The sequence below is a fragment of the Pleurodeles waltl genome, chromosome 7, assembly GCF_031143425.1.
Source record: "Pleurodeles waltl isolate 20211129_DDA chromosome 7, aPleWal1.hap1.20221129, whole genome shotgun sequence".
NCBI lineage: Eukaryota > Metazoa > Chordata > Amphibia > Caudata > Salamandridae > Pleurodeles > Pleurodeles waltl.
In genome coordinates this window covers 1,370,719,197-1,370,735,849 of record NC_090446.1, presented here as the reverse complement: position 1 = coordinate 1,370,735,849, position 16,653 = coordinate 1,370,719,197, and the positions used below count along the sequence as shown (strand labels likewise).

The following is a 16,653-nucleotide window of genomic DNA, read 5'->3' as shown; positions in this document are numbered from 1 at the left end:
GCAACTACTGTCATGTTTTTGAGAATGTTTCTTAAGTTGATTTCTAGCTGATTCAGGACACATGGGAAGACATTTTAATGGAAATGATTTCCCACTAACAACCACAGACATTTTGAATATCTGAGTTTTAAACGCACATCCAGCTCAATTGAGTCCAAAATTGTCTGAATATATTTTCCACTCAATTCTTCTGCACCTATTTTTTTTATTTTTATTTCCAAAGTTTGTTTCTGACACGGCTGCACACATCTTTCGTGAAACTGCTGGAGATAGTGATTTGAACTTCACAGTATATATGCTGCACAATATTCAATATCCATCTGCTTTTGTAACGATGTTGTCTCCAGCTGGAGATTTTATTTTTCTGTGACTACAGATTATTGCTGTCCTCTTCTTCCGGCAGTAGAGTTCTTGGATAGAATGTCTTTGGGACAGAGGCTGGAGCCATTGAGTGACTTGTAGTGTCAGTAATATGGGTTGTACTGTTGTTTTCTGTGCATTTTTCTCTAGAGACACTGCCTTCCAGAATTTAGCTCCGGATCTCATGAACAGTATTTCATAATTAACATGGTGTCCAGACTTGATGTTGCCTTAAAATTGAGGATTCATGATTCTCTGTTGTGCATTCTGCTTCAGAACTGTGAGACAAAGCTAACATAACAACCAAAGGAAAAGGCTTTGAAAATATTCCTGGGATGCCAAATCAGGTAAATCTTGGTTTATTCCATTCCATTCTTGGTTTATTCAGTCCAAGACCATGAGCCTTACATTCACAACGTCTTGGAAGTCTTTACTTACATTCTCATCAAAGGTGTTCCACAAATGTTTGAACTAACTACCAGGGGGATCAGGTATACCTTCCTAGAAGTACTGTTGCATTAGCTTCCTTAATCAAGGTCACTGAAGTACCACATATTGTTCTCACAATAAGATACTAACGTCTCCTTGTCCACAGAGACTGGTAACAGTGCAGCAGCGTTGTGCCTCTTCCTTCATGCAAAGACCATTGAATAGACTGGCTTCAGATTATATCTAAAAAAGTGTGAGTCTTTGCAGCCCACTTAACAGAATAGCAACTTCATTTAAGTTTCCAGATAAAAGACAAGATGTAACTTCTGTTTAGGTGTGTAGGAGCAAAGAAAGAAGGACAATGAAAGTAGGGGATTATAAATGTTACGCAAAACAGGCTTTGCTCAACTAACACTGAGCCACAAGCCAGAAGAAAACAGATTATGCAAAATTCAACTTTTTTATACAGCTCTAAATTGTCTGCCAATAGAGCCTTCAGAAGTGAATGATAATTTGCATACAACTGCTAGGACATAATCAAGCCTCTTGGCACTGCATGATCTCTTTTCAGTGGTATTTAGAATGGTAACTAAATTCTCTCTGGTTTATGCGTTCTACAGTTTACAACAGTAGACACATTTGTCCATAGCTTGAGTCTGGCAGCAAGCAGTAAATGAGTAATCATTCTGCCCACCTTAGCTGTGAGGGGAAACATCTTTTTTCTCAGGCTCTCCAAACAGCAAGTCAGTGGATCAAGTGGTAGTGCCACTTTGTAATACATTTTATGTGAGCCAGAACTTCCTTCTAGCCTGACTGAATATGGTTGCAAGAACATCACATATGCACCAGGGTGGCAGACTCGAAACAGTCCTTCTAACACGTTAGAGCTACCAAACATTGCCTGTGAGATGGAGTTAAAAAGCATCTATTCATGACTGTGTAAGTGTTTTCCCTGTGTTGGGTGAACATTGATGAGTCAGCCGCCCTACCCACATTTAACCACATATCAGCTGAGATTTCAATATTCATGACCCTCTTCCAGTTGAGCATGCAGCTGTGTTTCTAAGTTGATTGCATGGTATTAGTAATAGATAACATATTCCCTTTTCCCTTTTTGCAGTGTAATATATATTTTAGAAGAAGTCTTTCCCTACCAGGCAACTCTCTTCTGTTTCAGACATCCAACATCTCAAACATTGCTTGCACATCATCCAGACCCTGATGTCGGGCACCTACCTAAAGCTCAGCCCAACCAAACAGAATTCCTATTACTTGCTGAGAACAACAAACAAGCTACAATTCAAACCTGGTTCAATTACATGAACCTTGATGGCTACAAACACAAACTCTTGCAAAATGCCAAATTACTTGGATTCACCTTGGACACCAACCTCGTCACTCAAGAAACACACTACCAAAAAACACAAAGTCAACCCGGTATGAGCTCTCTCTTCTGAAGAAAGTCAAACCATTTCTTCCAGAAAGCGACTTCAGAACTGCTGTTCAAGCCCTTGTACCCTGCCATCTAGTTGGTGGTAATGTCCTGCTTGATGGCCTCCCAAACTACACACTGGCACCTCTTAGGGCCATCCTCCATGCCGCAACATGTCTCATCCAGGGCCAGAAGAAAAGTGATCCCCCCTACCCTGATGAAACTCCATTGGCTCCCTTTGACAGCCCACTCCATCTTCAAAATCAGCTGCATCATTTACAAAGCCATCACAACCAGCATCCCCATTTATCATGCAGACAAGATCACCATCTCTGGTGGTTCTCAGCACATCTGCAACCAGGACACCATCAGACTGCAGACTATTAAGTGTAAAAAAATAAAAAATAAAAAGACAATAGGCCTTTACATCTATGGACCCAAGACATGGAATAACATCCTCGTATATATCCGTTGCTGCAAAACGCTGTTTTAACCTAGGCAACAGTTGAAGACTCACCTCTTTAAAAAACACACTACATCACAATGCAATCACGATCCACAACACCGCATCCTCTCCATATTACTCAAAGGCTTTAAGCTTGCCATTAAATATGTACAGTACTCTGCTGCCTTTTGGCTAGGTTTCCAATATAAAAATACCATATACATACTGAGTCACAAAGGTAGCTTACACTTATGAATTAGTTTACAATTAGGATTAGGTTTACTACTTTCAGTGTTTACAAACTCTGACTGTAAATTTGTTTGGGATTTAATTTGTGTTGAGCTTTGATTATATCACTGTTTTGGTATTGCATAAATACTTTACACATTGTGTCTAAGTTAAGCCTGCCTGTTCTGTGCCATAGGTACCGGGGGTTGAGCTCCGGTTAATTTAGTGACTGTAGTGGTTCACCATGTCGGAGAGATTCCCCTGATGCTGCTCCCACTGGAACTTCAGGTCCCACTACAGAGCCTGCATATGCCATGTGTCACCAGGAGGATGAAGGAGGCCATGAGGCCCTGCAGCCTGAGAGTCATTTTCACCAAAATTAAGGATAGAGGCTGAAACATTGGCATCATAGCCTAAATATCCTGGACTCGCCGCTTGGGAGGATAAGCCCAAAACTACACATTGTCCAGAACAGCTCAGAAAAAAGGGTGCATCTGAGAGTGAGTCAGGTGTGACTTCAGCACTTTTTATAGTGAACCCCAGTGAATGCAGGAAGTTCGCCGTAGTCTGTCAATGGAACAAAAACCCACAAAACTGAAATGACGGTGTTGGGTGTCTTGGGTTCCAGGGCAAATTTATATATATATACATTGGCAGATGGGTAATCTATTGGTTTGATGTCCACTTTCCAGGAGAATGTATTTGAGTCTTTCTTAACTGTTTAAAAGGTCTCCTCTCCCCTTCTGTTGAGAAACCAACTTTTTTTGTTAGTGGAGGTTAGCGAGGACAGCCTGGGGCAAGCCCGCATTCAACAGCCAGTCATCGAGATAGGGGTAGACTGAGACCCCTGATCTCCATAGATAAGCTACAACCACTGCCATCACCTAGGTGAACACCTGAGGGGATCTGGTAAGGCTAAAGGGAAGCACAGTAAACTGAAAGTGCTCATGGCCTACTATTAACCGCAAGTAAAGTCTGTGTGCAGGCAGGATGGGGATGTGTAAATAATTGTCTTGCAAGTCCAATGCTATCATCCAGTCTCCTGGTTCCAGGGCAAACAGTTCCTGAGACAATGAAAGCTTCTTGAACTTCTCCTTCTTGAGGAAGAGACTGAGGGCTCATAGGTCTAGAATAGGACTATGGCCCTTTTCCTTTTTTGGGGACCAGAAAATAGCAGGAATAGCAACCACAGCCTACTTCTGGCACTGTAACCCTCTCTATGGCTCCCAAGAGAGCTATAACTTCTTTGCGGAGAAGGGACAAATGATGCTCCATCATCTGATCAAAAGATGGTGGCATGGATGGAGGTGTAGTCTCGAAGGGGAGACTTCAGACTATCTGCAAAACCCACTTGTCTTAAGTAACGGATTGCCAGTGGAGCAGGTGATGGCCCATTGTGCGGAGGAGGAAGACTAGAAAAGTTTAGAGGCTGCTGCAGGGCAGGGGGCTGCAGACTGATCAGACCACTGGCCACCTGTTCCATGATGTTCGTGGGTCCTGTGGCCTCAGCTACACAGAGGCTGGGCAGCATTCAGGGCACGCTGGCTGAACAGGAATTGGCATGGTCGGTAACCCTTTCCGTAGCCAGGAAAGGGGCAAAAGGCAGACTGGGGGGACGAGGGGCCACCGCAAGGCCCAAGAACCTGGCTGTAGCACGAGAAACCTTGAAGCACTCGAGCACCAAGTCTGCCTTGTCTCCAAAGAAACGTGTGCCATCAAAGGGTATGTCCATCGAAAAGCCAGACCTCCTTAGCCAGGTGTGGCATTTCAGGGCCACTGTCATGGAAACCACTCTGCCTAGTGAGTCCGTCATGTCCAGTCTGCAACAAATTGTGAACTTTGTGGCATCTCTCTCACTGAAATCAGCTTCAGAGAGTACACACCGGTCCTCCTGTGGGACCTATGGAAGCGCTTGTGCAACCGTATCTCACAGTGTGTGGGAATAATGGCCCAAAAGGCATGCAATATTCACTGCCCGCAATGCATGGCTGGCGGAAGAAAACATCTTCTTCCCAAATTAATCCAACCCTTTGGATTCCCTATCTGGGGGAGTGGTAGAGAATGTGCCGTAGAAAGTATAGGCTTGGACCACCAAGCTCTCAGGGGTGGGGTGTTGTGTCAGGAAACTTGGGTCCCTAGTTGAGATGTGAGAATGGTGCCAATCGTCCTAGGAGTCCCTGTGCTGGGTTTGGGCCAGGTACTCAGGAGGACGTCAATGAGGGCATCACTGAATGAGAGCAGGGCTTCTAAGATGGAAGCTCCCGGTTGCAGCACCTCTGTCAAGAGATTAGTCTTGACAGCCACCAAGGGTAGTTGAAGCCCCAGGACCTCAGCTGCCTACCTCACCACCATTGCATACAAAGCTCCATTCTTTGTAGCCATGGTATCTGGAGATGTGTCCAGTCTGCTGGCTTCAGTCTGCATGCCAGTCCATTGCACTTTTATAGGGCTGGTATTCTAAAGGGTCCAGCGACCCCTCCCATTCCGCCCTGAGGCCTAACCTGGTGAAATAGGGGTCAGGATCCAAACAAGGAGGCAAAGTCTCTTTGGGTGCCGGAGTCGACATCGGGCAACGCCCATCCGACTCCATGTGGGATGACAATGGGGATGGCGCTGCCAGTGGGCGCCAGGAGCATCGGCATTGGGATTGGCACTGGGGACGGTTGAGGTGCTATGACCGGCACTTGTCCAGACCCAGGACTGGATCCCTGAGAGCCCATCAGCACTGAGGCCCAAGCAGCTGGCACGGAATTCAGTGGGGCTGTCTCCGACTCCACGCGGCCCAAAGGCACACCAGCAGAGTCAGACTGGGCAACAATGAGGCACATGGCTTCATAGAACTCTTTAATTTGGGCAGGGGTCGCTCCGGCTGCCACAAATCTGGGTAGGCACGAAGTCAGCCCAGGTACAGGTTCTTCAGAAGAAGGCTTAGAATGATGACACTCCATTGTTGCATCGGCCGACGGACAAGGAGAAGTCGAACAGTGCTTCGAATTCTTACTTTTCTTCCTATGCCTCGACTTACCCGAATGACCTGAGGACTCTGAATGGGACGATGATGACTTTGGGCTCCGTGACCAGTCCAGGAACCTTACGCTTGTCCAAGACCTCGATCTGAGCAGAGTTGTGTACTGGGCTGCCATCAGCTTTAGGGACCGCTCCCTCAAAGTCTTCTGATTCATGGCCCAGCACTCATAGCATGACTTCGGGTTGTGGTCACTTTCCAACCACCAAAACACATGAGGTGCGAATTCATAACAGGCATCACCTGATGACATGACCCGCGGGGCTTGAACCTGTCTTCCTAGAAGACATCCCTCAACACATCATAAGAAATTCTCAAAAAAAGTTTGACAAAATTCGAAAAAAGACCAGTCAAAAAACAACTGAAGGGTAGTTTTCTTCGGATCAGCGCTGGCTGGCTCAGAAGAAAAAGAAATGACGTTGACACATCTGTGTGGCACCTATATAGAAACCGCAACATCATTTCCAGCGCCGACAACCGACATGAAGCTGATCACTGCCACCTACCGGCACGCAGAGGTATGCTCATGAAAATCTTCAGTATCCAGTCTGATGCCTGGGGAGAATTCAAAGGTGAGGAACCTGCAGGTAGAAGTCTCTATCAGATAGTCACAGTCAGAGGGGTCTACCTTTCACGTCAGGTGTCCACTAGGCCCCAATGTTGGATCCAGTGGGCACATTTCTTGGCGGCCCGTAGGACAGGGGAATTCTGCAATGGTGTGACCATCCAAGGAAGGATTTGCTATACAATTGAATTCCCACCCGCTGACAATAGGGGAAGTCATAAATGTATCCAGGGCCAAAGATAGCTCATCAAAAACTTGGGCTGGTAGTGTTGGGTGCTTAAATAATCATAAGGTGTTTTCCCCTCAGGGATTCACTAATCACTGCAGAGAGTCCCCCCTTAGCTACCTTTTCTTCTAAAACGGGTCCCCGGTCTGACCCATATGAGAACCCCTCCAGCAAAGGCCAAAGAGGTGGTGCAAGTTTAGTGGCACTGCCAACATCTATGCAAAGCCACCTCCTCCAATGCCTTTAAATGTTTTTCTTGCAGGAGGGTGATCGGCCCCCACCATCTCTTCAGGTACGCTTAACCCTTGTAGCACTTGGACATACTATTAAGACCCCAAAAATTCCAGGATATTATTTTATAACCATGCTGTGTAGTCGCCATTGAATAAGATCAACAGTGGTAAATGCTCCATTATAAAGGCCCCCGAAAGCCAATAAGTACCTGTCCCAAAGTGCATGCAGATCAGAGGTGATGTGTAGGGTAGAATCAGAGTTTGTGTCCAAATCTGAGGGTCTGGATGGCTCTCCCCTTTCATCTGGCCATGTGTCCACGCTAATAACCCCCATGCTTGCTGCCACTGCGCTAAATCGATCCCTCTGAGCCTGCTCCTTCTACGGTCAGCTGGGTAATGCAGGTCAAGATCAGTGCCGGGAGCGCAAGAGCCGGGAGGGCTGCCCAGCCACACACGTTATGTCCTTGTCGCTCAAATGTGCCTCATTTCAGGTCTCTACCTCTAGCGGATCCATGAAAAATCTGGTTCCAGTGTCCATGATGACCATCAATTTAGCATGGCATACTTGATCCCCAGTATCTCAGTCGCACTTTGACAGCCATGAAGGAGGCGCTTTGTTTTTGAACTGTAGCGTGAAATCCAGGAACATCATCACCGTGTGATTCTCAATGAGTAAGTCCCCCTTTTCCCAGGCCTTCAGGAGGATATAGTCTCTGTCACAGAAATAGAGCAAACGTGCCACCACAGATGCGCCAGGGCAACTGGAGGAAGGGGCCATATCGGCATCCTATGCGCCCATTTCAATGCAAAGAAGGGAAGAGCCCAACAGGCTCTATTTCATCCTTGATCAAGTCCTCAAAGAAAGAAATCATGTCCTGCCCCTTAATCCACACCGGGAGACCCACTACGCAGATATTGTTCCTGCGTGCTCTGCCATCAGCAGATAGTGCAAGCACCACTTTCAGTCGACACCTGTATCGGGCGCTTCGCCACCTTTACGATGCCAGGGCACAGTTCCACCACTCTTCTCACCTCTGGGTATGATCACACCCAGGACTTGCAGGGGGGCAATTAATGCACCCACCGTTTGAGTCTGCACAAGAGGGCAACGCGTCATGCAAGGTCCAATGTGCACCAGACCCCCGCTAGCACCTCAATACTCACATCCACATTAATTCCACCACAATCTTCAGTAGTTAAGGAGAATCCCTCACCCCAGGCGCACTGTCACCAGAGAACTCAGCATCGGGGTGCATGCTCAGCTGCAAAGAAACTGACTGGGTGGTGTTTAGGGGCCCAGGCAGCAACCACTTACTGTGTCTATTCTGCATCTACCTCTTCACTCATTTGGGGCCCACTCACCATGCTTCTCCGAGTGTGCCGCAATCCAGGCCTCTGTCGCCGCCGACTGCGCCACTTCAGCCACGGACCGTCCCACTCTGGGCAACACAGAAGAACAGTGATTAGGTGCAGAGGAGGGCCGCCCTCTTATGCCCCCTTCAAATGCCTCCATCGCCATTTTGGGACAGCATTCCGGTGGCAATGCTTCGGCCAGGGGTTCACTTCCAGTGGCTCGCAGTCCCTGTGGATAGGGCTCAATCTGCACAGGGGCAGCTGTAGAGGGCACCCATACTCTATCTGGGTGCGGGTGGAGTAGCTGTGCTGCAGGATGTTGCCAGATGGTGACCCAGCACGGGAGCTCCCTGGCGCAGGAGCTCCCTCCATCAGCTCCAAGCCACGCCCCTCCATTTTTCATATTTTTTGTGATTTCAACCTACTTGCAGTTTGTGATGGAAATAGGAATGAAACCCATTGGTGATCCTAGAACGGTATACATTTCTGAAATGTAGAAAAAATTCTGAATTTAGCAAGGAGTCATTTGTGTAGATCCTCAAGGTTTTCCCAAAGAAACTAGCCATTGAAATAAAGAACTAACGAAAATAAGTACGAATAAAGCCATTTATCACAAAAATGTTATCTGTAACTTCTTGTCACAATGAGTGATTTACAAAAGCAATACACTGTTGTTACGCCTGAGGGACCGTTTTGGTTGCAGCGATATATAGGATTTTTATGTTATATTCAGAGTCAACAACTGAGCTGTACCTTACAATGATTTTTTATAGAGTACCAACAATATAGCAATTCAGATATTAAAATCTAAAGAATGAAATATGGGTATTGAGCAAGCGTATATTTTTCTGAAAATGTAACCAAGATACCGAGTGTAAGAACAATGATTATTCGTGCACCTATTATTGTGTAATTACCCATACTATCGTGTTCAGAGGGCATTTTGCAAAATGTCTTCTTTTGTGTACATTGGCTTACATTTGGAAGGCACTAATGCAGGAAAATCCACTTAGTAATGACAAATGTTCTACTGTTCTGTGTTCCTGAATGTCTCCTGATACAACATTATCCAGTTTGTGAGGCTGGGCCAAGCACCAGAGACACAAAACGATGTAAAAGCTTACCGAAAGATGTCTAATTTCACCCCGAAAAGTTTGCCTTCTTTACTTACAGGGTGAATGTTGGACCTACCTCAGGCGGCGACCTAGGGAAATCCACAATATCCAGACATTTCTGAGAACCAGACACCTGGACATGTGCAGGGTGGTGTGACTTGTGTGGTTCTCACAGGGATTTCTTACCCAGAAGCACTTGAAAATTTGGATAAAAACACATACTCCTCACAATTAGTTGAGGGAAAGATCTTAAATCTGTGAGAAGCCACACATTCCCTACCACCCAGAGTTATCCTACATCTCCCAATAAAAATGGTACCTCACTTGTGTGTGAGGGCCCAAGACAGAAAGGGGCCCAAAACACAACATGGACAGATCAAATTTTTGATACAAACATGACCTATTTTTTGCAAATTGGGTAACTGGGGATATTGGGTTTTAGCTCAGCCGGCACCCAGAGAAACCTACAAAGCCTGCACATTTCTGAAAACTAGACATCCTGTGGAATCCAAGGAGGTATGACGTGTGTGGATGTCACAAGTTTTTCTTTCCATGATGCCCTTGCAAACGTCACACTTTGGCTAAAAATACACATTTCCACACATATCTGTGATGGAAAGTTTTGGAATCTGTGGAGAGCCACAAAATTCCTACAACCTAGCGTTCCCCTACATTTACCGATACAAATGATACCACCCACAACAGGAAAGGGCCCAAAGTGCAACATGGACATATCAAATGTTTCCACTCAAAACTGACCCCTTTTTGCAAATAGGTAGCTGTATATTTTGGGCCCCAGCTCAGCTGGCACCTAGGGAAACCTACCACATCTGCACATTTCTGAAAACTAGACACCCAGAGAAAGCAAGGGTGGCATAACCTGCATGGATCTCACAAAGTTGTTTTTTTCCCAGATGCCCTTACAAACCACAAACGTTGGCTAAAAATATACATTTTCCTCACATTTTTGTTAGGGGAAACGGCTGAAATCTGTGGGGAGCCATACATTTCCTAATACAGTCTTTCTTGATAAAAAATCAGTGCCTCACTTGTGTGGGTTGTCTTAACGCCCATGGCAGGAAAAGGCCCAAACCCCAAAATGGACAGAACTAATTTTTCCTCTCAAAAACTGCCTTTGTTTTACAATTTAGGTAGTTGTAGATTTTGGGCCATAGTTCAGCCAGCAAAATCTACCAAACCCGCACATTTCTGAAAACTAGAAGTAGGGGGATTCCAGGGTGGCATGACTAGTGTGGCTCTCGCCAGGTTTTAGACCAAAAACCGTCATTAGCCTCACATTTCTGTGACAGGAAGTTCTGGAAACTATGGAGAGACACACATTTCCTACCACCCAGCGTTCCCCAACATCACCCAATAAAAATGGTGCCCCACTTATGCTGCACCCACAACAGGAAAGAGCCCAAGATGCAAAATGGGCAGATCAAATTATCTACTCAAAACCAAACCTTTTTTACAATGTTTGTGGCTGCAGAATTTGGGCCCTAGGCCAGCTGGCACCCTAGAAACTGATGAAAACCAGATATTTCTGAAAACTAGGCACAAGGGGGAGTCCACAGTGCAATGACATGTGTACATCTCAAATGAAGCCCTTGCAACATTCAAACTTTGGTTAAACATACACATTTGCCTCATACTTCTATGAGGAAAAGTCCTGGTAACTGCAGGGAGCTGCAAATTTCCTACCACACAGTGTGCCACCATGTCTCCTGATAAAAATGGTAGCTCACATGTGTGGGTGGGGCTAGCGCCCCCAACAAGAAAGGCCCAAAAAGTAATGTGAAGACATCAACATTTCCTATGAAAAAAATCAGCTGATTTGGCAATGGGGTAGCTGCGGTACTTGGGCCGGGGCTCGATGTCCATCCAAGGAAATCTACCAAACCCAGACATTTCTGAAAAGTAGACACCCAGTGGACTCCACGGTGGTGTTATGTGCATGGACCTGATTGTTTTTTGTACCCAAAAGCCCTTGTAAACCTCAAACTATGGCTAAAACACATTTTATCCTAATAATTCTGTGAAAGTTCCAGAATCGGTGTGAATCCACAAATTACCTACCACCCAGGACTCCCACACATCTCCCAATAAAAACAGTACCTCACTTATGTGGGTGGGCCTAGTATCTGCAAAACAAAAGACCTCAAAACCCAACGTGGAGACAGTGGCAATTGTGGGGGACTCTAATTGACCCTGGTTTGATCCGGTCCTGTAGCGGTCACTAGGCCCAGTCACACAAGTTGGGTACCATTTTTATTGGGAAAGCTGTGTGATAAGAAATTTGGGGATCCCTGTGGATTCCAGAACTTTACTTCATGCAACGCAAGGAAAATGGTTGACTTAGACTTAGCCCTATTGCTGATATCTTCTCATTGCCTTTTGGGTGACCTTGCGTTGCAGGCGCTAGGCTGAGCCAAAAAACTGGGGTAGTGTTTTCCTACAACAAGTAGGAAAACGCTGGGTGGTAGGAATTTTCTGGTTTATTGTGAATTCCGTAAGCTTAAATCACAGAAATGCGAGGGAATATGATGGGTGTTTTTAGGCAGAGTGTGAGGTTTGCAGTGCACTATGGGTAAGAAAATGTAATGGGAGCCACAAGTGAGGCTTACCAGCCCTCAATCCCCTTAAATTTCCAGTTTTCAGAAATGCCTGGTTCCGGTAAGCTTCCCAGGAGGTGGCTGACCCAAATATGAAACATGCAGCCATTTGGAAGGGCAAGGTATATGATCATAGGATTTAACCCTACTCTCCTGGGTCATTTGTAACAGCAACACCCAAAGATTCAAAATGTCCTCTCACTTGCCATTGGGATGGGGATGCTAGGGTCCCCAAGGAAGCAGGAAGAGAGTTGAAGCTTTAGGTGTGAGAGTGCTCCTTATGAGATGGGCGTATAGCAAGATGCCGTGCTAGACCACTCCATCCTTTTGTTTGATTTGGTGTTATTTTAAAATCCCCGGTGTCTATTGGGTTTTCTCCCCCTTTGGGCACAACTATTCTCCTTCTGGTAAGGGAGTATGACTTAATGCCAGGATAGGTCCATCCTTTTGTTTGTTTTTGGCACCATTTTGAAACCCCTTGCGTCTAGTGGGCACAAGGAGTGGCAACCATTCACACCTTTGTTTCTTTTCTATAAAATCCATAGCATCTAGTGCTCCCTCAGTGGTTAGGGGGAGCATAGCCCCTTGCCCAAGGGGCAGCTCCCACTGATAAAAAATCCTGGTGTCTAGGGTGCTTTGCAATGAAATCAAAATGTGCATGCAGGCTGCTTGAGCAAGCTTTGTGTCATATTAACTCACAAAACATCCAGGAGTAAGAGAAGCCACTAACCCCTTTCATGAGATTTTTAAAATTGTTAATGAATTCTCTAATGCTCAAATGTTCAAAAGATCAATTCCCTTCTCTTTCGTTTTGTGGGGATGTGCCTGTCTTCTTTAAGGACAAGCTTCTTTCTAACAGGTACTCCTCAGAATCATGTGGTGCTTCTAGTTCATCTGACCAGTGACTAGGTGCGTCTGGTAGAACCTTGAGCTTTAAGAAACTGCGACCTGAGTTCAGCCCTTGGACTCCAGAAGCAGTATTCACTTAATAAAGGCAGTTAAATTTGGATTCCTATATGACAATGTCCTGCTTATTTTTTACAACTGAAAGTCGCTGTTGTGACACCAGTGACATGCACTTTAGTTAATTATTCCTATATTTCTGCACAGACCTCTCAGGCTCAGAAAAAGGCTTATTGAAGAACGGTTCCCTGAACGTGGCTGCACCGAGCAACTAAATACCTACCTCTCTGTTGCTTTTTAATGCCAAGATAATGGAGAGAGAAGTCAAAGTCAAAATTTCTTCTCTCATCACAGAGAATACATTGGTTGGTTCGGATCAGGCCGCCAAAGTTGCTCTATTAGCCGTTCAGAATGAACTTAGTATGATTCTGGGATTGGGGGTTAGAGTATCACAGATCCTACTGATCTCCTTGGAGCTTTCAATAATGTGTTCCATTAGATAGGCTGCATAGGACTGGGAGGAGGTGGTGCACCGAAGTGGATCTACTTCTTTATTTCAGATTGGAATCTGGTGTTTGTAATGCTTTGGTTTTTGCTCCTCTTCTATTGAGAAGTCCTGTGGAGTACTTCAGGATGCTTTATAAAGTCCAACATCATTTAATTTTTACATTGCTCCTTTGGCCAAAACGCAGATGACTGTTCAAGATGCTGTGCATGTGTTACACTGATGAAACACTGAGGGAGTCCAACCCTCAGTCTAGAAAAAAGTATTGTTCAAACTTGAAGTGGCTAACGTAGCCAACAGAGATTAATTTTTTCAGTGAAGGTTTGGAAAAACAAACCTCCATTTCTTGCAAGACCATGCTCATTTTAATATCCTTCAGGAGTTTGTTGGCTCTCGACTGGACTATGCTAATGCCCTATATTTGGTACTTCCTGTTTCCACAGTTCACCCCCTTCAACTACTTAAAAATGAGGGACCTAAACTTCTGCTTAAAATTCCACAAACATTTTCTATTTTTGGACATCTCAGAGGACTTCATTGGCTGCCAATTCATAAATGTTCCATGTTCAAGAGCTTTTCTATTTGCACTAAGGAACTGCACAACGATGGTCCATCTTTTATTTAGCAACTTTTTAACTGGTATGCCCTAGCGTCCTTCTTGTGATTAGTTAGTACTCATTTTTTAGTGTTTCCGAGGGTGACGAATGTGTATCAAGGTGGTTGTGCCTTTGTTTCACAGCCTGCAAACCTTTGGACTTCTCTGCCTGCTGATCTTCCCCTTTTTGGCTTTTTCACTACCAGGACACGTTATTTTGGAAATTTCACAGTCTACAAATTCCTATGGACTCCCAACCTCAAGCCCCTGTGTTGTACTTCCAAATACCCTCTCACACATGGTGAGATTCTTAGACCAATTGGACCCTGGTGAAAGTTCAAGATTAGCACAGAATGAACCATCCTATGAGGCAGCCCCCATGGTTATTAGTTATCTCTGCACCAGGGAGCTTCCCTTTAATTGCTCCATGCACCGCTGCTCTTGAACTGTGAGCACAGCTGAGTGCACAGGCTTGACAGTTGGCGGAGATTAACTTCAGTAATACCTTAATACACTACATTTAGTAATACCACTGCACCACTGCATAGTATCTGAGTAGCAAACAGCGTCGCCACCCGCCAGCAGCAGCCACTGCACACCTTTAACAACAAAATGATAATAAACTATGTTTATTATTGTTTCATTGTTAAAGAGGCGGGCCCTGGGGGATGACGGGGGATAAGGGGGTGCACTGTGCACTTCCCTCAGTGCGCATGTGTGTTTGGTCAGTTGTCTCGGGCTGGCCAAACACATATGTGGACTGTGCTCTCTCCAACCCGGCACAGTGTTGCTGGGCTGGAGAGGGCAGGCACTGTCTCGCAGTCTGCCTGGGAGTGCCCTGGCTGGGCGCTCTAACAAATCCTAACGCTGCTTTCATGCAACGTTAGGATTGGCCGCAGGGTAGGCTGGGAGCCTGTGCCTGCTGAGGGGATGGAGGAGCGGCACAGCGAGGCAGGTAAGTTGTTTTTTTTTTAAACTATTTTTATTTTGTATATTATTAATATTGCCCCCCCTTCCCCTGACACCCGCCACCCCACCCCTTTAATCCTCACGAGTCGCAACTGGTAGCATTACAAAGATTATGAAGGGAAAAATAGCAGTCAATAAGGACAGAAAAAATTAGTTCTGTGACAAGGCCTTGTATTCAAAGAGTGTGAGCATCAAGTTTCAATCGCATCTTTTAACAGACAAAAAATCAAGACATTCAAAGCTCAGTAATGGAAGCAGTTTCAAGTCTCCTTACTAGGGGGTATTGTACCCACAATGTTGAGAATGAGCCTGGATGTAACAGTAAAACAAATCATTTATACTCATATTTTATACATCTGCTTGGAGCCTACTTTTACACTCACCTGCAGAAACATTTATTGCACCCAAACCCCCACCTCCTCTGATAGATTGGCCTACTAGACAACTGTAAATGTGCCAGTCTATTCAGTAACTTTGAAAGGCTAGTAGACAGTTATCTATTGTAGGTAATTTTACTTCACTATTGGCTTTTGAGACATATGAGCCAGTGAGACAATCTTACGATTACAACTTTTCCGTGTACCTAGCCACACCTGCACACTTACATCCCCATATACTTAGGGTCTAACGTTTCAAATTCTCACCTGATATCAGACTGGAGATAATCAGTGGAAGGATAAGCATTTTCAACATGCGCATAAGGATGTCACCCGGGAAGGATATCAGGAGCACAATGTTACTATCCAGTGGTGGCAGCAAACGCAGGAGGGTCCCAAAGACAGAGCCCAGAATTACACCTTCAAGGAAAGAACACACCACAATTAATTTTATTATTAGAATCCTAAACAATCCAATTTACTCTCTTATTTTACTCGTAACAGAACACCACAATTAATTTTATTATTAGAATCCTAAACAATCCAATTTACTCTCTTATTTTACTCGTAACAGAATCAATCACATTACAAATGTAGCCAAAATGATTGATTACGCTACATGAAGTTACATTTAGTTATTGAGACTGAATGACCATGTGCTATTCTTCAAGAGTGAATTTCTCCTAACTGAGGTCTCTCTTTGAGAGTAATTCTCAGTGTGGCAACAGTTGGACAACCAAAGTAAACGAGCAGATATCATTCTGCACCACATTTGCACCACTTGTGGTTCCCAGTCTCCCTTAGAGACAGTAGAACAGATTAGATTCTAAGAGTGGAGACCGTGTTGGCCTCACTGTCAGAGACCTTCATACGGTAAGCCATCAGACTCTCCCTAGACGCTGGCCTCCTGCCGATGTTAGTGCTGCTTGACTTGTCAGCATTTGATACCGCCTCTCACTCCATCATGGCCCACAGACTCTATGAGATTGGTATCCATTAGAAAGCTCTGAGTTGGCTTAAGAACTTTTTGGACAACAGGACCTAGATGGAGTCCCTTGACTCCTTGATCATCACTGTCTTTCTTTGGTTTCTTTTTGAACCATAAAAGTATACAAAGAGTAAATAAAACATAAGTAAATATAGTCACAGTACTAACAGGATAAAATACATTGTGGTAGTTAAAATCCAGTTAGGCTTTCCGTAAACTCCTAAGGTACACATTAGCTTCTAAAAAACTTGCTACATTAAAAATTATAAATGTATCAGACAACATCTGTA

General features: G+C 44.9%; 1 protein-coding gene across 2 annotated transcripts in view; it reads right to left on the bottom strand.

Annotated features, from left to right (window-relative positions):
• LOC138246326 (excitatory amino acid transporter 2-like) overlaps nt 1-16,653 on the bottom strand; it is a 1,049,947-nt gene that overhangs the window by 701,974 nt on the left and 331,320 nt on the right. For both annotated transcript variants that reach the window (XM_069200834.1, XM_069200835.1), the window contains exon 3: nt 15,643-15,795. In XM_069200834.1, coding sequence (XP_069056935.1) covers nt 15,643-15,795 — 153 coding nt within the window. The remainder of the gene's footprint in view (nt 1-15,642; nt 15,796-16,653) is intronic.